The following is a 26,437-nucleotide window of genomic DNA, read 5'->3' as shown; positions in this document are numbered from 1 at the left end:
AGCTCAATACACAATTAAGTTTGCTTATTTGTGCTGCTAGTTCGATGTTCAGTTAAGTTTATTTTCTGTTTTTAGAGATTGGCTTTTGTTGTTGCTTTTAATTTTAATTTGGTTTATTACATGAAATACTTTCATGTCTCAAAGTTTAAAAAAATGTAGCATTCTTTACCCTGTATTCTGTCTTCCATTGGAGACAACCATTTTCATTTTAGTTTTGGCTACCCTTTTCATTTTTAAAATATGAGCACATGCATTTAAACATTTGTATTTCCTTCCCTGTCATACAAATGTAGCATATTATATACAGTGTTGTGCACCTTAATTTTTCTCACTCAACAAGAGATCCTGGAGATCATTCCAAGGAGTTGAAAGAGTTCTTCCACATTTCCTTTTTTTTTTTTGGCTGCATAATATTTTATTTCTTGTGATGCATATTTTGATTGTAAAATCTTTTGATGTAACAAATTGCTTTGCATGAGCATCATTTTGTGTTGGGATGTGCAGCCTAAAATTTTATACCCAAATACTCATTCAGGTGTCAAAGACATACCAGACTTGAGAGTTATAACTTTACACCACATACACCTTTCTATGAAGCCGTAATATGTGACCCAAGTAAGAGGAATAAAAAAAAGAAAAATAAAGGCTCATAGGAAAGAGGCAAAGAAATGACAAAGGAAGATGTCAGGATGCTAGCTGTGCATTAGACTTAGTAGGGCAGTGGGCACCACGGAGGGATGCCTGGGGGAAAAAGGAAATAATAGGTTGTGTGACAGGTTTGACCACATAGCAGATTATATATTGTTTTTGTCAGAGCTGTTAAGGAGTCTGAGAAGACTTTGGTGTAAGTTTAAAGAAAACTAAGCAAATGAAAGCATGCAGTAAAGTTAACTTCAGGAAAATTAACAAGTTATGTGAGAAAAGAAATGTAATCACTGAATACATTTATTTATTGATTGATTGATTGGAGCGAGAGAGACAGAGCATGAGTGGGGCAGAGGGGTGGAGGGAGAGAGAGAATCTCAAGCAGGTTCCACACCCAGCATGGGGCTGGACGTGGGGTTCAGTCTCATGACCCTGAGATCATGACCTGAGCCAAAACCAAGAGTCACATGCTTAACTGAGCCACCCAGGTGCCCCTAATCACTTAATACTTCTTCTTCTTTTTTTTTTTTTTAAAGATTTTATTTATTTATTTGACAGAGAGAGAGAGTTAGCGAGAGCAGGAACACAAGCGAGGGTGGGGGAGAGGGAGAAGCAGGCTTGCCGCCGAGCGGGGAGCCCGATGCGGGGCTCGATCCCAGGACCCTGGGATCATGACCTGAGCCGAAGGCAGACGCTTAACGACTGAGCCACCCAGGTACCCCCACTTAATACTTCTTGAAGTAAAAATTATTTAATCATCATAGTGCAAACATTTTTGTATAATTATGTTAGGAGGATGGGGGAAAAAAGGAGAACGAGAATGGGAAATTAGTAGGTAATATCTAAATAATGATGCTAAAGCAGTGTGAAGGTACTGTGGAAAATCATTGGGGTAAATAGAAGAAGGTAAAGGTAAAAGAACCGAAGCTGGTTGTGTCCCAGTAGAAGACTCCTTCTGGTTTTTTCCTTTGTCATAAGCTTTCTAGCACTATTTGACTGTTTAAATTATGTATATGTATTGCTTTGAAAAATAACTTTAAAACTAGATGTACGTGAAGAATGTCTCAGGAAATTCATTATAGTGTGTGTATGATTAGCAGTCCAGATATGAGTTATGTAAACTAACAACTCATGGTGTCCTCCTTAGTGGCTCTCACAGCAAGCATGTTAATTGAACATGAACCTGTGCGGTGTAACTTTAACCAGTTTAGCCATTCGGGCATACAGAAGGAGTCAGATATTCCAGGTCATGGCAGTAGCAGAAAAGATAAAGTACCATCAAGCTTCTGTATAGAAAATAATCTAAAACCAGAAAGTAAGCAGACAAGTATCAAAATAATTTTCACAAAGCCAGGAACCTTAAAAGCTGTTGAACATGTTAGACTCTTGACACTTAATTTTAATAGTATAGGTGACTGGAGAGGGAGAAATGTCAGGCTCATTGTTGCCACGAGTAAATGATAGGTGATAATAAGAGAAGAAACAGCCATTAAGCCCTGGCACAGATATTGAGAAAGAATGGTCCCATGCCATGTAGAGATGGATTCCAAAACTACTGAATAATCCTTTGGAGGGGTTGTGTGTGGCGGCTCAGTGATGTTGCCATTGATCTAATAAACACTCTTGGTTAGCTATTTAATATGAGGGCGCTACCTGATTTAGCCATTCTGCTATTTATTACCAAGGTTTATGTGAAGTATTTCCTATTGCATCCCTGAATTGACCTTAATTCTGATACATACCTGAAGGATAGGGGAATCAAGGATGAGGTGTGGTGTAAGGTAAGATGAGGTGAGGGTTTGGATCACTTCAGACATGCCCTGTGTAGAAAGGTATGTACCTCCCATAGTTGTCCACCTTGGAAAGGGCCATCAGTCATTTAAAAATGTCTATTGGTTCTCTTGAGAATTTGTTTTTATTGTTTTTTCCCCCTAAGATTCTTTTGCTCTTCTCTCTCAACTCCCACTTCCCCAACACAAATTAACCTTGGTTAAACTCGTTTATCTAATTGGTATCTCTGCTATAATGGAATTTAAGTCTGTTTTTCATTTGAGAAGCTTAAGGATTAATGCCTGATTTGTAAGTTTGATTATGTTTACTTTATCTGATTGGGTATATATGAGTCACAAAGTGGAGGAGAATTCAGTATCTTTCTCTTTAATCCTGTGTATTTGCTATTTTTTTTAGGGGAAGTCCACAAATGAAGGGGACACCCCATTTTAAGGAAGAACAGTGTGCTCCAGCATTAAATTTAGAAATGAGGAAACTACTGGATTTGCAAGCACCCATCATGAGGTATAGTACTTTGGTTAAATTTAGCATTTTGTGATGACAATATATAATATAGGTGGTTAATCACATGGCCAGTAGGAAAGTTGATTTCATTTTTTTTCACTGAGGATAATTTTTTTTTAGCTTTAAATGCTTGATTAATTCTTAGATGGTACATTATTATACTTCAGTTATTTAATAAAGCCTATAAATTGAGTATACCAACCATAATTTTATTCAGAAATTTATAGTTTTTGGTAAGATCTGAAATTGTTTAAATGATACAACACAGTGCATGTTACTTGAAATGATACTGATAAAAATCATGCAAATTGAGGAAAAGAGAAAGTGTCTTTGTTTCCAAAACCTTCAAAGATTTTGGGAAATAATGTGAATACTTGGAATAAAGTTAAACTTTCTGATCTCAGCATGAATAAATGTTTTGTGGTAAGAAGGCCAGCAATACCAAAATACAAAAAATTATTTTATATCCATTGGTAGAAAAAATGTGTATGTTATTCACTTTATTTCTTTTTTCTTTAAAGATTTTATTTATTTATTTGACAGTGAGAGACACAGCAAGAGAGGGAACATAAGCAGGGGGAGTGGGATAAGGAGAAGCAGGTTTCCTGCTGAGCAGGGAGCCCGATGTGGGGCTTGATCCCAGGACCCTGGGATCATGACCTGAGCTGAAGGCAGACGCTTAACGACTGAGCCACCCACGTGCCCCTGGCTTTATTTCCTTAATTGCTTTGCATTTGACATTTTAGTTGTCTATGATGTGTGGGTCTTGTTAAAAGTGTATTTTTTAACTTAAAGTTTTTTACTACAGTATTTTTTTCTTTTTTAACAATTCTTTTTAACTGAATCCAGAGTTAAAATTGGACCTCCAAGAACCTTTTGCTGTTTTTGTGCCCAGTCATATATAATCACGAAATTACAATGGTAATATTCCAGCCTTCTATGCATCAAAATGGCCAACATTTCTTATCTTTATTGATAACACTTGCTTTTAAAAAAGGATAAATACTAGCAAAAGAGGTAGTCTAATTCAAAATTCATTTTGTTAGGAGTCATTAAAATATTCCTGTCAAAATATCTGCAAATTCTTATGAAAGGAAACATTGATAAATCAGATTATATAAAAGTTAAAAAAAGAAACTGGGAAAAAAACACCATAAGTATGATCAAAAGACAATACAAACTATGAAAACAAGGAAATATACTTCCAGTGAGTATCACAAAAGGCCAATTTTCACAACACATAAAGATTTCCTATAGCAAGAAAAAGACAATAGAACAAATGGACACAGAATATAAACAGTTTTCATTTTCTATATTCCAGTTAATACATTACATAATAGATCTCTATTAGGAGATTAAATGACTTCTACATATGAACAGTTAGGTAACATACTGTTGGGGAGGAGATCAGGATGAGGAGAACTTTATACATTGGTGGTGGGAGTGTAAATTTATACAGTGTCTCTGGAAATTGATTAAGCAAGGTCTGTCAAAGTTGCATAAGCCCATGGTCTTTGTCCAGCATTTCTTCTTCTAGGAATTAATCCTACAAATAATTCAAATGACATGCTTATAGGGTTTTTCATTGTTTACAATAACAAAAGATCAGAAACTACCTAAATGTCAATCAGTAGGGAGCTGTTTAAATTTTCTTAACTTCTACACAATGGGAAGAGCATGCATCTGTAGAAAAAAAATTGAGGGTACTTTTTTTTTTTTTTAAGGGGGTGGAGGGGCAGAGGGAGAGGTAGAGAGAGATTCTTAAGCAGGCTCAATGCCCAGTGCAGAGCCCCCCGTGGGGCTTGATCTAATGAACCACATTGAGATCATGACCTGAGCCAAAATCAAGAGTTAGATGCCAACCGACTGAGCTACCCAGGGGCCCAAAACTTCCCAAATATGTTGTCAGGTGAGAAAAGCAAATGTACTCTATATAATAATGCTGACAGTCCTTTTTAAAAGGGAGCTGGTAGTGTTAGAATATGTATTGTTCTGGGCGCCTGGGTGGCTCAGTTGGTTAGGCGACTACCTTTGGCTCGGGTCATGATCCCAGGGCCCTGGGGTTGAGTTCCGCATCGGGACCCTGCTCTGCGGGGAGTCTGCATCTTCCTCTGCCTGCCACTCCCCCTGCTTGTGCGTGCTCTCTCTGTCTCTCTCTCTCTGTCAAATAAATAAAATCTTAAAAAAAGAATATGTATTGTTCTGGAAAAATGTATAAGAAACGGCATGAGAACTAAGTGGCTAGGCCACAGGTTTGGGGAAAAAGACTTTTTACTTTTGTGGTCTTATTAATATTGAATTATATGAACGTAGTATATGAATATATTGAACTGTATGAATGTAATACCCATGTTTTTAAATTCTGATTCACAGTTCTAAGAAAAGCCTTTTTTCACCATTTCTTTTGTTAGAATACAGTACAAATACTGGTGCATATCAAAACTGTAGGCAAGTGGTTGGCTCTTGTCTTGCCTTGTTTAGTCCATCTTTTTATGTATTCTTTTTTTTTTTTTTTAAGATTTTATTTATTTGACAGAGAGAGACAGTGAGAGAGGGAACACAAGCAGGGGGAGTGGGAGAGGGAGAAGCAGGCTTCCCGCGGAGCAGGGAGCCCGATGCGGGGCCTGATCCCAGGACCCTGGGATCATGACCTGAGCCGAAGGCGGACGCTTAACGACTGAGCCACCCAGGCGCCCCTTATGTATTCTCTTCAAAGAAAAAGAATGTTATTTGCTTCAATGTGATCAGGGTTACAGAGGATTGAGTTCGAGTTACGATCGCTTTGGTCGGGAGGTTACTCTTTACCTCAGGTGCAATTTCAGCACAGATTCAAGAGTGTAACTTGGTACATAAGGAATGTGGAATGTTTGTGGACGCACTGCGCAAGCATGGCTTTCTACCTCTACCCACTGACAAGCTGTCGGGCTCATGGGGATGGAATAGAAAAAGAGGCTTTAAAAAAAGAAATCCTGACATCTTGTACAAATGTGAGTTTGTTTGTTTTAGTCAGGTGCTAGTTTTTAATATACAAGTTTAGGTGACTGGAAATCTCTAAGGTTTTTCTCAGAACTTGAGAAAAATAATTGCATTTTAGAGCAGTATTATTATTAGCACCTGTAATGCGTACTTGTTGGAAATGTGATTGGAGATAAGCTGTGTGATCTTGCATTGAGGGAGAAGACATGATATTTGGACTTTATAACCAACTATTTTCCTGCCCACAACGAAAGATATAAGTCATATGGAACTACAGATAATGGTTAAACTGTTGGTTGTAGACATAATATGGCAAGACTTTTGCCATCTTTTAGGTTTTGCTTGAAGAAAGAATAGGATTAATGGTAAGCATCCAACATTTGTGATTATTTGAGGATTGAGAATGTTTAAAAGGTGAGAAGTACTAATATAATTTATAATTAAAACTCTTAGTCTATTTCTCTAATACTACATAATAAATACTAATAAATACCACAGTTTATTCCATATCTTCCTCGCCAGCACTTAGGAAAGCCCTATGTAGTATATATTATTTAATATTTGTTAGGCCATTAAAATATATTTACATATTTGAGAATTGGTAATTACGAATTAGGTATTTCTCATTAAGAATACTTGTGTTCCCTCTCTTGCTTTCTCTCTGTCAAATAAATAAATAAAAATCTTAAAAAAAAAAAAAAAAGAATATTTGATTAATCAGAAATGCTAATCTGCTTTCAAGATCTTACTATTATGTTTCTAAAATCCTAAATTAAGGGGGGTGGGGAGGCACCTTTGGAATATCAGTTATCTGTTAAAAAGCCTACAAAGTCAGTGATTGGAGAGGCTCTCTGAAGATATAACTCAGAGTATATTTATGTATATTTGGTGTATTTTTATACTCAGGGTTGATTTTCAAAATACTTAAAAACCAGTGCAGCATGAAAAGAAATGTGATAGCAGTTATTGGTACAGAATCCTGATATCCCCTTATGCCAAGAGTTAATCCTTTAGTTGTTAGATCTTTGTGACACTGGCAGTCAGAGGGCACGTATTTGCGTGGCATGGACTGAGGCCTGTTTGCTAACTTTATGGAAATACTCAGTATTTTAGCAACTCATATCAGCCTTTGTTTTTTAATGAGTTTGTTTACTTTCAGTTGAATGAGGGGGATTTTATCTTTTCCTGTGGTTTCTTTATCATGTTTATCATAGTTACTTTAAAGTCATTATCTTTTAATTCCAACATCAAGATTGACGGAGCCTGTTTATGTGGATAGATTTTTCTCTTGACTCTGGGTCACATTTTCCTGTTTCCTCACACATCTGGTCATTTTTTGTCATAGCACTGTAGATGACAGTGTAGAGACTCTGAATTCTATTAACTTTGTCAGAAGAGTACTGAGTTTTGCCTAGTAGGCAGTTAAATTACTGCAGGGTGACCTTGATCTTGTTCCTGTCATATGCAGTGATTCTTCTAGGGAATTAGGAACAGGAGAGAAGGAGGATATAGTTGGAGAAAACCTAGGCTGACTCCTGCTGACTGAAGATCCCTGGTAAACCAGGGACTGTTCCAGTAAATTGCTTCTCTTGACATGTAGCAGCAGATATAAAACATAATTTTTTTTATATTCTGTTCACTACATGCTACATACAAATTTTACACTAAAATGTAAATTTGAAGGGGAAGAATAATACTTCAGAGGTGAACCTTCCGTAAACTCAATTGATTACAAATACTCTGAAGTTTAAGAAATGGAGCTGGGTAAAGACGTATTATTCTATTCTTTTTAATATTTTTATATTAAAATTATATATTATATTTTATATTTTTATAGTAGGGAAGAAAACACAGTTCTTCATTGTCTGAACTCCTTGGGGAATGAGTCATTGAACTCAGCTTATAAAGGATTGAAGGTTTACTTTAAGAATTAAAACATTACAATCGCCCCCCCCGCCATTATGGATTAAAATATTTCTGAAATATACTCTTCTAACTATGAAAGAAAACTTAATAGTGTATAATAGAGAGTATATATTATAGACACCACATTTTTCATTCTTCTTTGTATTCTTTATAGCATTTGATGCTTTCTTAAATATTTTAAAGATTTTATTTATTTGAGAGAGAGAGCTCAAGTGGGGTGAGGGGCAGAGGGAGAAGCAGACTCCCCACTGAGCAGGGAGCCCAACGCAGGGCTCGATCCCAGAACCCTGGGATCAGGACCTGATCCGAAGGCAGACGCTTAACTGACTGAGCCGCCATTTAGGCGCCCCTAGCATTTGATACTCTTGAGTACTTTTAAATCCATCTTACTCCCTTGGCTTTCTTGATAGTTTCCACTGGTTCCCCTGGTTCTCCTTTTCTTTCTCTGTGCGGGTACCTTTGCACTGTCATTCATAGATTCCCCTTTCCTCTTGCCCTTTGTCCCTTCTGCTGCCTCCCACAAGCATTTAGTGCCAAATGTAACTAGCACTGCCTTAGGGCCGGCACATAAGAGTAAGCAAAGTGAGCGTTTATTTGCCATTAGGTAAGTATATGTTAAATCTCTTTGTAAATAGGTTAAGTGCTGTGATCATACTCCATAATTACTTCTCAGGTCAATTGAGCCATCTTCTGAAGGGAGAAACTATTTTTTTTAACCTCGAAATCTCAAAAATCATTTGTTAATTTTAACGCAGAGCATATTACCTGTCGTAGAGCATGGGCTTTATAAATGCTTGTTGTGTGAATGAACAATGTGAGGCTCAGTGATGCTCTAGAAATACTGGGGTCTAGAACTGTGCGTGCTAATAAAGTAGCCTCTAGTCAAATGAAGTTCCTTAAATTTAAATTAGTTAAAAGTAAACAAAGTTAAAAATTCAGTTCTTTTGGGGCGCCTTGGTGGCTCAGTCGTTAAGCATCTGCCTTCGGCTCAGGTCATGATCCCAGGGTCCTGGGATCGAGCCCCATATCGGGCTCCCTGCTCGGCGGGGAGCCTGCTTCTCCCTCTCCCACTCCCCCTGCTTGTGTTCCCTTTCTCACTGTCTCTCTCTCTGTCAAGTAAATAAATAAAATCTTAAGGAAAAAAAAAAAGAGAATTCAGTTCTTTTGTCACAGTAGCCATGTTTCAGGTGTACAGCCCCCACGTGTGGTTGCTGGTTACCGTGTTTGATAATATAGATACAGAGCATTTCCATCACCGCAGAAGGTTCTGTTGGCCAGGGCTAGAGGATTATTACCTCTGCTTTATGGCTCCAGATTGTCAGCCTCTCATAAGTTGTTCTTTTTATGGGTTCTTTGCCTTTTTCCTTTCTTGTCAGCTTTCATTTATCCTTCCATCTTCGAATTTGCTGTTTCAGTGTTTCTAGTTTTTAGAAAACTGGTTGATCAAGTTTGTGACAATGGCTGCCCATAGTCTTTTATTTTTTCCAGATTTCTGATTCTAGATTAAATTATACTTATATGAACCTACTAGATAGCTAAGTTGTAGATGACAGTTTTGTAAGTCGGTTCATGATCCTCTCTCTATGAATATTCTCCAGAGCAATTATATTCATACTCATTGCTTTCCCAATATGCTCTCTTAACAGGTAATTGGTTCTAAATTGCTTATTTCCTTACAGTTTGCAGTCCGTGCTCGAAGATCTCCTCGTTGCTACTTCTGACGGACTTCTTCATCTTATTCACTGGGAAGGAATGACAAATGGAAGGAAAGCTATTAATCTTTGCACAGTACCTTTTTCAGTAGATCTGCAGTCTTCTAGAGGTAGTTATACCTTCTGCATGGGGTAGAACCAGATGTTTGATATTTGATATAATCTTAGGTATTTGCTGTGGGTGAACATTGATTCTTCTACTTGGGAATTAATTATACAAAGGGAGTGTGTGTGTGTGTGTGTGTGTGTAGGAAGGAATGATTTAATTGTTCTTAGGTCATTATTTTTGCCCTATTAACTGTCCTTACAGGGTTTGCAAACAAAAATGTGATGGCATTATTTACTATATTTATATTCATATTTCATGTACTTATGTTTTCATCAGCAGGTTCATTCCTGGGTTTTGCAGATGTGCACATCAGAGACATGGAATACTGTGCCACACTTGATGGGTTTGCTGTTGTGTTTAATGATGGTAAAATTGGATTTATTACACCAGTGTCAAGTAGATTTACTGCAGAGGTAAGACTTTTACTATGGAATGTTTATTTTCTTTATTTTACATTTATTAATTTTAGTTTTTGTTGTTAAATCCCTCCCCTGCTTTCCTTACTTAAGATTTTAGGGTTATTGTTAACTAATTTTTAAAATCAAAGTAATATATATAATACTTAAAAATAATTAGACAATTCTATTAGATATGTTGAAGAGAAATGATAGTTCCCTGCCCTGTTTCCTGCTGTCTTCACACCCAGTTTCCATTCTCAGAGGCATCCACTTTGTTTTTCTTTACTGGTTATTTTTTTTATTTATCTTCAGTACTCTCCGTGTTTTCTTTAATTTTTGTTTTTATTAACATATAATGTATTATTTGTTTCAGGGGTACAGGTCTGTGATTCATCGGTCTTCCACAATTACAGCGCTCACCATAGCACATACCTCCCCAGTGTCCATCACCCAGCCACCCCATCCCTCCCACCCCCCTCCACTCCAGCAACCCTCAGTCTGTTTCCTGAGATTAAGAGTCTTGTATGGTTTGTCTCCCTCTCGGGTTTAGTCTTGTTTAATTTTTCCCTCCCTTCCCCTCTGATCCTCAGTTTTTAGGCTTTTTATTGACTTCCCGCTGCAGGAAGAGACCATTTCCTTCCCTGTTGCTACCACACTCTTATATTCTTCCCATCTTCCTAGTACAGCTTTTCATAGTTAATGGTTAATTAATATATGATTATTTAATATATGAATTTGGTTTCTGTGACAGAGACCCAAAGTTAAAATTTGGATTCACTGAAAGCTGTGTGGATTTTGGTGGGTTTGATTGACCCTAATCTTCACCATAGGGTGAGCTAACTAGATTATTTCCTTTCTGTATCCAGTGCTCATTGGAAGAGAGTCCTGCAGTTCTTTCCAGAGAATATATACCTGGCTGGCCCAGTATTCTGCGTTTTCAATTATGGAAGTGTTAAATTTTAGAGGGTCCGAATTCACTTATCTATGTTCTCAGTGTGGTCCAGAGACCACCAGGTTTTTTTATTCTGTTTTTCTCCAAAGAAAAATCTCCAGTTTTCTGTTGGAGTGAAGGTGGGGTATTTTTTAGCTGCTCAGATTGGGAAGATATTATGGGCACACCCAGCTGATGCTTAAATAGGCTTTAAAAGACTAAAAGTCCTACTCTTTTTAGTCCAGCCTTTCTGAGAAATCTATATCCTCAAGCCTTTTGTGCGCCCTACAATGTAAATTTAGCTGTTTCTCAACATTCTTTAATGCAGGTTAAAGATTCTGCTCATCCATATGCTACCTAGCTTTTACAGTTTTCTGATACTGCCTCCTGTCCCATTCGTTGTCCTTGTCAGTTTATGCTGTTGAAAAAATCTGTTAGGAAAGTTGGGGCTTTAAGAGTCAGAGAAGCTAAATATTCATATTCAGTCTACTGTCTTTAACTGGAAAAGATTTTTTTTTTTTAAATTTTATTTATTTGAGGGGCACCTGGGTGGCTCAGTCGTTAAGCATCTGCCTTCGGCTCAGGTCATGGTTCCAGGGTCCTGGGATCGGGCCCCACATCGGGCTCCCTGCTCAGCGGGAAGCCTGCTTCTCCCTCTCCTACTCCCCCTGCTTGTGTTCCCTCTCTCGCTGTGTCTCTCTCTCTGTCAAAATGAATAAATAAAATCTTTAAAAAAAAAAAAATTAAATTTTATTTGAGAGAGAAAGAGACAAGCGGGGGAAGAGGCAGAGGGAAAGGGAATCCCAAGACCCCTAGATCATGACCTGAGCTGAGGGCAGACGCTTAACCAACTGAGCCACCCAGGCGCCCCAGATTTAAAATTTTTAAGGGCATATTGTTTTCTACATAGTGTCAGCTTTAATATTCCTAAAACTGTTTTTCATTATCATCTTTATTCACATAGTAGAGTATTAAATAGTACATTTGTGGTAACATGTTAATATATAAGAATACAAATAAGCTTTTGAGGAATTTAATTTTTTACAAGGTATATTTGTAATTATGTTTGGGATTTAAATGTTTTTATTGAAAACAAAAATCCGAGAGCTGAAAAAAGTGATTCATTTATGAGTATCAGCTTTTGTAATTTTTTAAAAAAGATTTTATTTGTCAGAGAGAGTGTGCACGAACAGGGGTAGCTGCAGTTGGAGGGAGAAGCAGGCTCCCTGCTGAGCAAGAAGGCCAATACAGAACTCCATCCCAGCTCTCTGGGATCATGACCTGAGCCGAAGGCAGTCACTTAACTGACTGAGCCACCCAGGCTCCCCTTAGCTTTTATCATTTTTTATTAGTATTTGGTTAAAGAAAATTTTCCAGTAAATTAAGAATCTAAAAAATAATGAAAAGCAGATGAACATTATTAAATAAGTTAGAAAATACAAATTAGGAGAATACATATGTATATTACTGGTAATTGGGAAATAAACTAATGACATATTTATATTAGACATTATTTAAGTGCTTTGACATTATTTAAGTGCTTTGTAAAAATTCTGTTTGGCATTTTTGATGCATTTAACAGATGTATTAAAATATGTCAGATTATGCCACTCGTCTTCTCAGAACCATCTAGTAGCACTAGATAATTAGGACAAAACCTACTTAAGACAACTAAAAAAGCTGGAGAAAAAAAATTTTAAATGTGCTTGAAGGCTCTGGACAGTTAACAAGACCACAAAGAATCACCAGGCAAGGGAGGCGGAGGCCCAGTGAGCTAAGCCCAGTATGTGAGGCTACAGTGAGCATGAACAGCAGGGCTGTACGTGGTGACTTGGATGGGTCTCACAAATGTGCTGAGTGAAAGCACCTAGACACAAAAGAATATGTGCTATGATTTTATTTTATGTAAAATTAAAAATAAAAACATAGGCCATTCTAAATTAGAGTTTATAGGGATGCATGTTCTTGGTCTAAAGGAAAAGAAGGAAGTGATTACCAATTCAGTCTAGATATTGGTTACTTCTGTGGTAGGGTGAGGGTATATTGATCAGGAGGGACACTGCTGGGGGGCTTTTAGATACTGATAATTCTTGGCCTGAGTACTAGCTAATTCCACACTTTGTGATATTATTGAGATTTACAATCTTGGTTTTTTGTATTCTTCTCTAATGTATTATTCATAATGGAAAACTTTTTAAAAATTAAAGATACCCCAATGACTCTCTGTATATAAATTAGAGAAAAAGCCAAAGAAGTTTTTATAGTGGCTTTCAAAGCCCTATAAATTTGGCCTCCTTTTACATCTGTGACCTCATCTACTACTACTACTCCTTCCATCCTTGCTTTCCACTCCATCTGCATAGGCTTCTTTGATGTACTCAGAACATGCTTAAATGGTACTAGAGTAGGGCCTTTGTACTTGTTACATCTCCTTGAGTACTTTCCTCAAAATGTACCTGCATGGGGGGAACTGTTTAATATTGTATCCTTCTCCCATACTCTCTGTTTCTTATAATTGCTTTATTATTTTTTTCTATAGTATTTACCAATCTCAGTATACTGTACAATTTTTTTTTTTTTTTAACTTGACTGCCTCCTAACAAATAGAAGGCAAGAATACAAGGCATGAATTTTGGTGTTTTTGAATATCTGCCACATTCTCAGCACCTAGAGCAGTGCTGGGTGAATAGTGGGCACCTGGAAAATAGTTGTTACAGAAATCAGTTAATTTTAATCTAAGCAGTGGTCCAGGGAAATAATGCTCAGTGCTATCTTTACCACTTTTTTGTCATCTAAAATAGTTTGTAGTTTTATTATTAAAATTGAAAATTAAAATTCCTACAAAAAAGGAAGCAGATATGCCATGTTTAGATAATTGATTATATAGCTCATTTGGGAATTAAATAAAATCTATAGTATTTTAAACAGAGCTGTAATTGGATCTTGTAGTGTTTACTGTTGCAATCATCCAAAAATAGTTCTATATTGTAGTGTGTTGTGTTTTTGTGCTTATTAAACTAATAGTCATGATGACCTTTGCCTTAGAATTTATAATCTAAGACATCCTTGATTTGACAAATAAAAACATACAGTGGAGCTGAATCTATTCTGTTTTCTGTAGTGAAAATAAAATAACATATAAGCTTAATAATTTCATTCATTTATTGAATACTTGTTGAATGAAACTGTATGTTTATTGAAGGAGAATTATACTGATTACAGTATATTTGGACAGCACTTTTAAAACCATTATTTTTCTTTATTATAGCAGCTTCATGGAGTTTGGCCACAAGATGTTGTTGATGGAACTTGTGTAGCAGTAAATAACAAGTATCGACTCATGGCATTTGGTTGTGCAAGGTAATTGATAGACTTTTTCATTTTAAGAGTCATCGTCAAAAATAATGAGCTTTGTTTTTTTTTAATATTTTTTTTAAATGTAAAGTGTTCTAAACATACTTGTAAACTTTTTCATGCCTATCATAATTTAGGAATCAGCCTTAATATAAAATCTGAAAGCATTTTATTAGATTGAAGCAAACAGATTTAAAGGGTAGATTTAGGATATTGAGTGTTTTAAAGGTAAGCTTTAAAGGTGAGCTTTTCTTCAGTGGTAGGAACTTGTAACTTGAGTTACAAATTAAAAAGATTAAGTCAGCCTAAATTTAAGTTCCTTATATTTAAAAGAAGATCAGGAAGATATTTTTCTTTTTTTAAAAAATAATCCTTTCTTCTGGCTAGTATCCAAAATCTGTAAAGAACTTTAATCAAACTTAGCAATCAAAAAATAAAAAATCCAGTTAAGAAATGGGCAGAAAACATGAATAGACATTTCTGCAAAGAACACATACAAATGGCTTATAGACACATGAAAAGATGCTCGACATCACTCATCATTGGGGAAATACAAATCAAAACCACAATGAGATACCACCTCACACCTGTCAGAACAGCACAGGGAACAGCAGGTGTTAGCAAGGACACAGAGAAAGGGGAACCCTCTTGCACTGTTGGTGGGAATGCAAACTGGTGCAGCCACTCTGAAAACAGTACGGAGGTTCCTCAAAACGTTAAAAATAGAACTACCCTGTGATGCAGCGATTGTACTACTAGGTATTTATGTAAAGGATACAAAAATGCTGATTCGAAGGGGCACATGCACCCCAGTGTTTATAGCAGCAATGTCCACGATAGCCAAAACATGGCGAGAACCCAAATGTCCGTTGACTGATGAATGGATAAAGAAGATGTGGTATATATACAATGGGATATTACTCAGCCATCAGAAGGAATGAAATCTTACTATTTGCAACGACATGGATGGAGCTACAGTGTATTATGCTAAGTGAAATAAGTCCAAGAAAGACAAATACCGTATGAGGCCTTTTTTTTAAAAAAAGGTTTTATTTATTTGAGAGAGAAAGAGCATAAGCAGGGGGAGGGGCAGACGGAAAGGGACAAGCAGACTCCCTGTTGAGCAGGCACGGGCTTGATCCCAGGACCCCGAGACCGTGACCTGACCCGAAGTCAGACATTTAACCGACAGAGCCACCCAGGTGCCCCAACAAATACCATGTGATTTCACTCATGTGGAATTTAAGAAACAAAACATGAACATCGGGGAGAAAAGGAAAAATAAGATAAAAATAGAGGGAGGCAAACCGTAAGAGATTCTTAACAGTAGGGAACAACCTGAGGGTTGCTGGAATGGAGATTGGTGGGGAGGATGGGCTAGACAGGTGATGGGCATTAAGGAGGGCACTTGTGATGAGCACTGGGTGTTGAATACAACTAATGAATCACTAAATTCTACCCCTGAAACTAATACTACACTATGTGTTAACTAAGTAGAATTTAAATAAAATCTTGAAAGAAAAAAATAATCCTTTTTAAGACATCAGTGTTGACATTGCCTTTGAATTTGTGGATGTGCCTTAATGAGCAAATTTAAAGCTCACACATAGGATCAGTTTCTTGTTTTAATTCTGATAATGAAGGTTTTAGAAGTAAAAGTGAATACAGATTATTCCTTCAACAAATATCTTTGTGTCTCCCATGCACCGGGCACAATTCTAAGCACTTGGGATATGTTAGAAAAGAATAAGATACCTGACTTTGTTGAGCTTATATTCTAGATCAAGTAAAAAGATTATATTAGAATCTTAATAGTAATGCCTTACAATATGTATAGTGCTTTTTTAGCCTTCAAAATTCTCTTAAATATGAAATTTCATTTTGCCCTCAAAATGAGACTTAGTAGTTCTATAGAACATACGTCTAGTATTACCTCTAGCTACATCAAGTTCAGGATCACAGTATTTTGATTAGTGTAAATAATACACTACTGTTTACACTGTTGTGTACAATAATACACTATTATAAATCATCACGTTCTTTACACTCAATCTGTGAAATGATGAATCCAACACACTGCTTCTCAGGAGATAAATGTAGAAATAGAAGTAAATTTAGCTTAGTATAGGAAAGAAGGAAAAGTATTTTTTCATATTTATGGATTTGATTTGGTCACATTTTGTTTAGAATTTTTAAATCTATGTTTATTAGCACATTTTACCTATAATTTTTCTTTTTCTTACTCTGCTAATTAACCAAGGTTATGCTTGTGTCAGAAAGCAAATTGAAGACCTGTTCCTCACTTTCTCTGTTTATCTTTGAGTGTGTGCTTGAATTTGTCAATGAAGCTATCTGAGACTAGAATTTTCTTTGTGGGAACTTTTGGATTACTGATTCAGTTCAGTTTTAAAAGTAGATTTAAGGTTTAGATTTTCTCTTTTCCTAAGTCATTTTTTTAAATTTTATTATGTTAATCACCATACATTACATCATTAGTTTTTGATGTAGTGTTCCATGATTCATTGTTTGTATATAACACCCAGTGCTCCATGCAGAACGTGCCCTCTTTAATACCCATCACCAGGCTAACCCATCCCCCCACCCCCCTCCCCTCTAGAACCCTCAGTTTGTTTCTCAGAGTCCATAGTCTCTCAAGGTTCATCTCCCCCTCCAATTTCCCGCCCTTCATTTTTCCCTTCCTGCTATATTCTTCTTCTTTTTCTTTTTTTTAACATATAATGTATTATTTGTTTCAGAGGTACAGATCTGTGATTCAACAGTCTTACACAATTCACAGTGCTCACCATAGCACATACCCTCCCCAGTGTCTATCACCCAGCCACCCCATCCCTCCCACCCCACCCCCCACTCCAACAACCCTCAGTTTGTTTCTGGAGATTAAGAATTCCTCATGTCAGTGAGGTCATATGATACATGTCTTTCTCTGATTGACTTATTTTGCTCAGCATAACACCCTCCAGTTCCATCCACGTCGTTGCAAATGGCAAGATTTCATTCCTTTTGATGGCTGCATAATATTCCATTGTATATATATACCACTTCTTCTTTATCCATTCATCTTTTGATGGACATCTGGGCTCTTTTCATAGTTTGGTTATTGTGGACATTGCTGCTATAAACATCAGGGTGCACATACCCCTTAGGATCCCTACATTTGTATCTTTGGGGTAGATACCTAGTAGTGCAATTGCTGGGTCATATGGTAGCTCTATTTTCAGCTTTTGAGGATCCTAAGTCATTTTGGCAAGTTACATTTTTCTAGGAATTGGTATCTTTCATATTACTGTCAAATAAATTGGCTTAAAATTTATAATATCCTTTTTCATATTGTAAAATAAAAACATACAGGAAAGTGCATAGTCCAAATATTCAGTTTTACAAATAATTATAATACAAACACCCATCTCTGTTCACAACTGGGTTAAGAAATAGAGTTTTGCAAGCTGATCATAGTTTCAGCCCTGCTCCTTCCTACAGCACAACTCCCATCTCCCCAAACACTTAAAAGTAACCAATTTCCTGTGTTTGTGATGATCATTTCCTTGTCTTTATAGTTTTACTACCCCTGCATGCATTCCTAAAGAGCATAATGTGGTTTTACCTGATTTTGAACTCTATGGGAATAGAATTCTGAATATGTTTTGGGTCTTGCTGCTTTCAGTCAGCATTGTGAAATTCATCCATGCGTTTGCCAGTAGCAAAAATCATGTTTTGATTGATTTATAGTGTTCCAGTATATGAATGTATCATAATTTATCTGATTTGCTGTTTAACAGACATTACATTGTTTCTTGGTTTCCAAAAAAGGGGGAACATTTCCTTAGATAACTCAGTATCTTTGTCATGCATGAGAAAATTAATGATAAATCCCAAATAAGATCTAATTCTCAATCCATATTCAGATTAACCCAGTTGTCACCAGAATTTCTTTTATAGCTCCTTGTTTTAACCAGTCAATCAGAATTAATGATTTGTATTTGGTTATTGTTTCCCTGTAGTCACCTTTTTCCTGTAACAACCTGTACACCTTTTTTCTTATTTTCACGACATTAACTTTTTAAGAGTTCAGGCCGGTTGTTTATAGAATGTCCTGCATTCTGAATGTGTCTCGTTTCCTCAGAGTGGCTTTTAGTTCCTCTAAACCTGTCATGACTGGAACCTTGAAGCTGGTTCTTGTTGAGCCAGTCCAGTCAGACACATGAGCGTCTGACAGGAGCAGTGGGGTGCCCCGTACCACACTGCCTGCAGTCAGGGCGGCCTCACGGGGCTCCCGGGGCTGGATGGGAGAGCCCACGAGCTGTACTCTGGCCCTTCCCCCGGGCAGTGAAGGTGGAATCTCGGCCTTCGGCCTCTGTCATCTCACTTTTCTTCATTTGGGAGAGTACCAGCCTTTTTTTTTTTTTTTTGGTGTGACCCCCAGGTTGGGGTGGAAGTTTTGGATTGTAGTTGTGTGACGTGACAGACCAGTGGCTTCTAGTTCTGGTCTTCCAGCCCTTACCAGGATTAATTGCCCTGAACACTCAACTGTAGCTGGTATCCTTCGAGTTCTGTAAGAAGGTGACTTTCTTTTAGGATGTCAGTTTGCAAGGGGATCAGTCTTACAACCTAACTCTCCTGGGATCGAGTCCTGCGTCTGGCTCTGTGCTCTGTGGGGAGTCTGCTTCTCCCTCTCCTTCCCGTTCATGCTCTCTCTCACTGTCTCTGTGTCTCTCTCTGAAATAAATACAGTCTTTAAAAAAAAAAAAAGGGTTTGACTAGATGCTGGTTACACATTTTTATCATGGGATGTTGTGTACTTGCCGGGGTACCATGGAGCAGTAATGTCCTTGTATGAGTGATACTAAATTTTGTCACTTGTGGCTATAGCCATATCTCTATTAGTGAGTAGTGTGCTATGCATGAAGAAATATTTTTCTCTTATAATGGGTTAATGAGAAATGGAAATAAAAATAATTTAAACAATACAGGCATCATAGAATATATAAAAGGTTAGTTGTCAGTCTTTTTTAAGTGTTGACTTAGCTCCTATTTCTTGTATTAGAAATACTGGCCTCTTCTCACTGACTTGTTAGAGCTCAGCAACCCAGAGTTCCCACTTGACAGTTGTCAGGTGCAAAGGAAAAACAAGTAAATACCTGCTAGCTACTTAGTGCTGGCAGTGTCTAATTGGGCAGGTAGTCTGGAAAGATAGCTATTCCCAGGCATTTGGCTTCTGCCTAAGGTGGGATAACAGATCAGATTCTCTCTCCCACGTGGAGGAGAAAATGGACAAAAATATGGAAGAGTAAGACAATATCAGTTTGAGGGAGGCGCCTGGGTGGCTCAGATGGTTAAGCATCTGCCTTCGGCTCAGGTTATGATCCCAGGGTCCTGGGATCGAGCCCCACATCGGGCTCCTGGCTCAGCGAGGAGCCTGCTTCTCCCTCTCCCTCTGCCTCTCTCCCTGCTCATGCTTTCTCTCTCTCTCTCTCTCTGTATCTCTGTGTCTCAAATGAATAAATAAAATCTTTAAAAAAAAAAAAAAAAAGACAATATGAGTTCGAGACCCTGAAAGGTAGGAAACAAATAAAATTCTACAAATGCCTCAGCTTTAATTACTTTGAGAGAGTTTCCAGGCTGCAGCACGAGGCTGGGGAGACAGAACCTGGCAGATTGCCTGAGTTATGGGGAAGTGAAAATCTGGGGAGACCAAAGCAGCGAGGACTCAGGATGTACAGCAAAAGACAAGAGTGGCACAAAGAAGGAACTCCAGAGAGCTGGAGAGGGTCTCTTTTGAGTATTAAATATGGAAGATATAAAAAAGGATCCACATCAAACATTGTAGAAGAAAAGAATAATAAGCTTGAGAAACATAGCAAGAGAAATCCAGAATGAAACAGAGTGGAAAAAGATTTAAAAACACAGCATCAGTGAGCTGTGCGGTAAGTTCAAGTGGCCTCTTAGTGCAGGTGTTTTATTGAGCCGTAGTCCTGATCCTTGAGAAGAGCTGACCAGGCTGGATATGGGTCAGAACAACATTTGTGTTAAATTTTTGATCTGAAAATAGTTCCGTAAGCAAAAATCGTATTTTTTATGATCATTACAGATCAATTTTGAAATGTAGCTTAGAAGCAATATTACAAAGTTTTAGTTTTGGTTTCTGGCCCTTCCTGAACTTGGCCCTTGTTAAGATTTCTTAAATGAAATCATTATATATACCATGTTCACAGAATAACATATATCGTGTGTAGATGCAAAAAATGATATTGGATAGAAAACATAATAAAATGACAATCTGTCTAAATTACCATCCAGCATGAGAAATAGCACATTACCAGGGCAGGTGCAACCCCTATCTTCCCCCTCTTTTTTAATATCCCCTTCTCCACCAGAGATGGTGTGTCCATTAGCTCTTTGTTGCATTTTTACCACAAGTGTATTTACTATGTTTTGAATGTTTTTGACTGAATAGAAACAGAATTATACTACATATATACATACTGGCTATCTATTTTAATGCATGTGACTATAAAGTCCTGTCAGTGCTGTAGCTAGACTACTATGTGAGTATTCCACAGTTTATGCTTCCTTTCTCTTGCTGGACATTCAGGTTGCTTCTGTTGTTTTGCATTTATACACAATACTATAATGAACATTGTGCATAGCTTTTGATAACATAGACAAGGATATTTCTGGAATATATTTAGAGGGAAAATTTTACTGGATTACAAATAATGCGTTTGTTCAAATTTATGAGACTGCAAATTATTTACAAAATGGTTTTGGTTTAGTTTACGCTCTTACCAGCAGAACATAACAGTTCCATAATAATGCTTTCTGTATTTGTATTTATCTTTTTTTCATTAAAAGCTTATTTGTTTTTCACAGTGGTTCTGTACAGGTTTATACAGTAGATAACACCACTGGAGCTATGCTGCTGTCTCATAAACTAGAGCTAACAGCAAAACAGTATCCTGGTGAGTCCTTTTTTTTCTTATTTTTAATTTTTAATGTGCAGGTAATGGTATGTGTAGTGATTGGATTTTAAATGATGCATGCTGTAGGTCAAATACAGTTAAAACATATAACTGTATTTCGTGTGGCCCAGGGATTTTGCTCTGGTCTCTTACCTGATTTCATTGCCTTTGTTATTTTATGCCTTCCAATTCAACCTATTCATTCAGCAAATCCTTATCAAATACATACTGTAGGCCAGACACTGCTCTAACTGGTGGATAGACAGCAGTAAACAAAACAGTGTCTTTCTGAACCCTTTAGTGAATCTTGAGTGGACCCTCATAGGATTAAGTCTAAAGTCTTTGTCATTGGAAATGCTTTTGACCAAAACTAACAGAATACCCAAGGTATTGTGGCTTAAATAGGGTTTATTTTCTCTGCTAGCAAGAAATCCAGAGATGAGTTGCTGCTGGCCTTCATTTGATGTTTCCTTCATGGTCTCGGGTAGCTTCTGAGCTGCAAGCATTACTTCTGCATTTGAGTAAAGAAGAAAGGAGGAAACGGCATATTTGGTTTTTTGATCAGGAAAGCAGAGGTTTCTCAGAAGCATTCCCACCTCCTACCTGCTCTAGCTATCTTCCACTCACATCTGATTGGCCATAATTATGTCTCATTAGCTAACCTTGCGATTTTCCTAGCCTTTATGGTAGAAGTGGGCAAGGGAGAACGAGGATGGAAATAGATGTGACATTAACCAACCAGCAGTGTCTACCACACAGGTGGCATGTAAGGTCTTTGCTGATTATTTCTGGCAGCATTTCTTGGTTCACTCAGCCCTTAGGATCTCCATAATTTTACCACACTACTTCTATGTTAAATGCCAAAAGTTCTGTTTATTAAGTAGTTAGGTCTAAATCCTGTAGTAGCATTTTCAAAAAGTAATACACATAAATGGAAAGAAAAATAATATTTTATTTTTGTTCTTAAAATATTTTTTGCTAATAGGATGTTTGTGCCTATTGGACACTGTACAGTTTCTCAAACCTTGGAGTCCGATTGGGTATAGTCAGCCATATTTCCTGTTCCACATTGATTTTCACATGACACTTTTTCTACAACTCCTAAAAAGCCACCTTCACAAAGGTGTAAGAGCATCAGAATAAATGTAGTTGCAATCTAATGTTGCAGCTGTGAACTCCCTGGAGCTAATGATTTACATTGTGTTCATCAGATACTATGTATTACTGTATTTCTCTTGAAGATTGTCTCAGGGATACCCTGCACATAGACCTAGGAACTGCATGACACTTTACCAAACTGCCTGCAGATTCTTGAGAGTCAGCTGTTGTCTCCTATTGTTCTCTTTACCTGAAATGTCCTATATTTCTATAGGGAGGGTCTGTATATATTGGTCTTTCAAGCTTAAATGAAATCTCATTTTGTGAACTAGGCAGAATACCATTCCCTCCTGTGCCTCATTATATTTTGCATATAACCTCTTTCTTTTTGATAATGCTTTATTGAATTTAGCAGCTTACAGGTCTTATTTTCTGCTAGCTTCATGGTAAGAATGTAGGATGTATCTATCTCTTTACACCAATCAAGTTCAGTTTAGTGAGAGGCACGTAGTTAACAAATGTGATGAATGAATCAATATGTTTTTAAGCCAATGACCTTTGCAGAGGTCACTGTAGAATCTCATTACTACATGTTTCATGAATTTGATATTGTACTGTGTTCTATATGTGGGTTAGTAATTGGGACCCTTTTCAAACTGTTCTGTTCCTCTCCCAAATTTAGATATGCTCCTATATTAAGAATAATTGCTGTATAACTATACAAACTTCTCTGATGTTTGGGTCAGAAAAAAAATGTCAGAAAAATTGAGGGCACCCATCTAAATCTAATTCAGTAATAAAATTCTCGTTAGCCTCAAGGAGGGGAAGCTAAGGTGTCTCATGTCAAAATCTCAGGAAACATTAAATATGTAACTGTTAATGTTGACTTAGTATTACCCACATGTATGCCAGTATTTTTCCCCATCATGTCTTTTTTAACACCTCACACCTTCCACTTGAGACCATTTTCTGTCTGCAGTACATTCTTCAGAATTTTCTTTAGTGAAGTTTTTTATGATGATACACTCAATTTGGGGGGGAGGGGTGGGATCTGAAAATGTATGTATTTTGCCCTTGTAATTTAATTATGGTTTAACTTTTTTATACAATTTTGGATGGACAGTTACTGTTACCATCCAGTTTCACTGTTGCTCTTGGGAACTCTGGTCGAGTTATATTTCCTGTTCAGGAGATTGGATTTTTTTCTCTTTAGCTACTTTTAAGACTTTGTCTTTGGGGTGGTTTCAACTGTGATTTGGAAGGTGAAGAATTTTCTAATTTTTTTTCCTTTTTTTAAAATCTTGTTTGAGATTCAGGCTTGCTGGATCTGAGGATTCATATTGTCCAGCTCTTCTGGAAAATATTCAACCATTATTTCTCTAAATATTGCCTCTTGTTTAATCTCTTTCTGGAAATCTGATCAGACTTACATTGTACTTTTTACAGGTTCCTTAACCTGCCTTTTAACATTTTTCATTTTTTTTTGATTCTCTGGACTGTATTCTAGAAAGTTTTTCCCTGTCTTCTGATACACTAATTCTTTCTTCATTTATGTTTAATAGTCTACTTAATCTGTCCATTTTTAATTACTGTATTTTTTATTTCCAGAGGGTTTACTTAGCTCTTTTCTAATCTGTATGCATCCTGCTCCTAGTTTCAATATTCTTTTCTTAGGTATTAAAAAATGGCTTTTATATTCTTTGTTAGTCTCAGTATCTGAAACCTTCTTTCTGAGTTTGGGTTCTCATGAATTTGTTTATATATTTTAGAATTTTTTTACTGAGAGCTGCTTAATTTCCTTCAAACTTACTTGTTTGAATGCTTTGTGACCTAAATTGAATTTGAGTTCTTCCAAAGAGGGTTTGTGTGTGTTATGGCAAGTTACGTGAGAGTACTACATCAGTCTGGACCGTTTGCATTATATTCTCTGTTTGCAATTTTTTTTAATCATACAAGTTGTACAAATTACAAATTAGAGTGAGGACTGACTTGTGGTTGCAGATTCTCAGGGGAGATTCTTTATTTTCCATTCTTGGACAAAACAAGGTATCCTTTGCTATTTCTTTACCTTCCACATGGTAGAGTTTATTTCTCATTCTTCCTTACACCATGAATGTAGCCTTCTGTGGCCCACCCATTACATAGTATCTTCTCTTAGATACCCTGCCTTGGCCAAGCTCTCAGCTTGATCTCCTGTCCCTCACGTGCTGGGAGTCATCAGAAATAGAAATCAGGGGCTCCAGGGTTTGGCAGAAAAATTCAAGGCAGAAGCCCTTTGTACACTCACTTACCTCACAGAATTTTTAGTTGTTTTGAGGTGTTTAAGTATTCTATTCAACATTTTATTTTTATTTTTAGAGAAAAAGAATGTGCACTCGAGCAGGAGGGAAGGGCAGAGGGAGAGGGGGAGAGAAAATCCAAAGGAGGCTCCATGGCCAGTGTGGAGCCGGATGCAGGGCTCGATCTCACAACCCTGAGATCATGACCTGAGCCGAGATCAAGAATCAGATGCTTAACCAACTGAGCTACCCAAGCGCCCCAGTGTTCTATTCAGCATTTCCGTTGTTTCAGTGTGGAGAGTCATTTCAGGTGTCTAATTGCTCTCCTGCCAGAAATAGAAATTTGCTCCTTAAGTCTTTATCATTCTCACTGGATAGCCTTTAAAGGCTTGCATGTATTTTTCTGTAAAGACAGATTTGCATCCTGCATTCTTGCAGAGTGATATGAATTTTGATTGTTATTTCTGGCCCTTTTATCTGTTTATTATTATTATATTTTTAAGATTTTTTATTTTTTATTAGAGAGCACAAGCAGGGGGAGCGGGAGGGAGAGGGAGAAGCAGGCTCCCCGCTCAGCAGGGAGCCTGACGTGGGGCTTGATCCCAGGACCCTGGGATCATGACCTGGGCCGAAGGCAGGTGCTTAACCGACTGAGCCACCCAGGCACCCCTGTTTGTTATTTTTTTATCCATACTTAAGTTGCCCTGCCCAGTAGCTACCAGCCACACTTGGCTATTTTTATTAAACTAATTGAAATTAAAAAAAAAATAACTTTATTTCTTTAGTTGCATGGTCACATTTACATGTTCAGTAGCCCCGTGTAGCTCGGGGCTGCCTCTTACACCCAGCAAGGAGGAACATGTCCGTCATTGCAGGAAGTGCACCTCACTGCTTCTGTTGAGCACTGTATGGAGTTCTTCAGATTGTTCTTTTCTCAGGCTCTTGGAATGCCATTTCTCCCTTTGGTTACCTACTGACTCTCTCCAAATTCTGCCAGCTTGCTTTAGGCTATAAACCTGCTTACTGTAGGAGACTTGTAGGAGGACAGTGTATCTGAAGCAGGGATGAGCTTCCTTCTTTCCTTCAGGCTGCATTTGCTGAGGTTCACTGGCCGTGGTGCCTCAGCTTCCTTCTCACTCCCGATGTCATGCTGGACTCAGACGCCTTCTTTGTCTTCCTGTAGGACGTGAAACTCCGACTCCCTTGTCATTGCTGGGTCTTATCCCATCCTTCTATCCCTGTATTTCCAAGCTTTCTCCGCTCCCTGCTTCCAGCCCTTTACTCTCAACCCAGGTACTAACCAATCTCATTTTAGGTTTTCTCTTTTCTTTTGGCTTCTGGACCCTTTCTTTCTTGTAAGTTCAGCTCTGTAACAAAACATCTGTGGGTTACTTTTTAATATTTTTCACAATATGCAGATTATATCAAAATCTTCCTTCATTGTAGCTTGTTACCACCTAGATAAATTTCCTGTAATCCTGACACGTGAAGATTAGGTTTACCACCATTAATATTTTATTATAGATCTCTGCAACTAGATTTTAATATGTGCATAATGCTTGGAAAGTGGGTATGCATATTATGTGCATATGTATATATATTTCACGTGGGGTAATAGGTACACTGTTTATAACCTCTCCTTTTCAGTTAACATCCTTTTATGATAGTGAATACCCATATTTTTTTTCTTGCACATGGAATTGCTTTCATTTTGTAAACTTCAATTTGATTTTGTGT

The 26,437-nt window shown here is 37.4% G+C and overlaps 1 protein-coding gene across 5 annotated transcripts in view; it reads left to right on the top strand.

Annotated features, from left to right (window-relative positions):
• The window catches only part of RIC1 (RIC1 partner of RAB6A GEF complex), a 347,665-nt gene that overhangs the window by 281,022 nt on the left and 40,206 nt on the right, over positions 1–26,437 (top strand). For 4 of the 5 annotated variants that reach the window (XM_078061221.1, XM_078061220.1, XM_078061219.1 and 1 more), the window contains 5 exons: positions 2,833–2,940; positions 9,522–9,664; positions 9,940–10,076; positions 14,261–14,352; positions 21,235–21,323. In XM_078061221.1, coding sequence (XP_077917347.1) covers positions 2,846–2,940; positions 9,522–9,664; positions 9,940–10,076; positions 14,261–14,352; positions 21,235–21,323 — 556 coding nt within the window. In that variant the 5' untranslated portion in view covers positions 2,833–2,845. The remainder of the gene's footprint in view (positions 1–2,832; positions 2,941–9,521; positions 9,665–9,939; positions 10,077–14,260; positions 14,353–21,234; positions 21,324–26,437) is intronic. The other variant, XM_036084159.2, reaches the window with a different exon arrangement.

This window comes from Halichoerus grypus, chromosome 14 (genome assembly GCF_964656455.1).
Source record: "Halichoerus grypus chromosome 14, mHalGry1.hap1.1, whole genome shotgun sequence".
NCBI lineage: Eukaryota > Metazoa > Chordata > Mammalia > Carnivora > Phocidae > Halichoerus > Halichoerus grypus.
The sequence above is the reverse complement of the archived record's forward strand: the minus strand, read 5'-3'. Positions and strand labels throughout refer to the sequence as shown.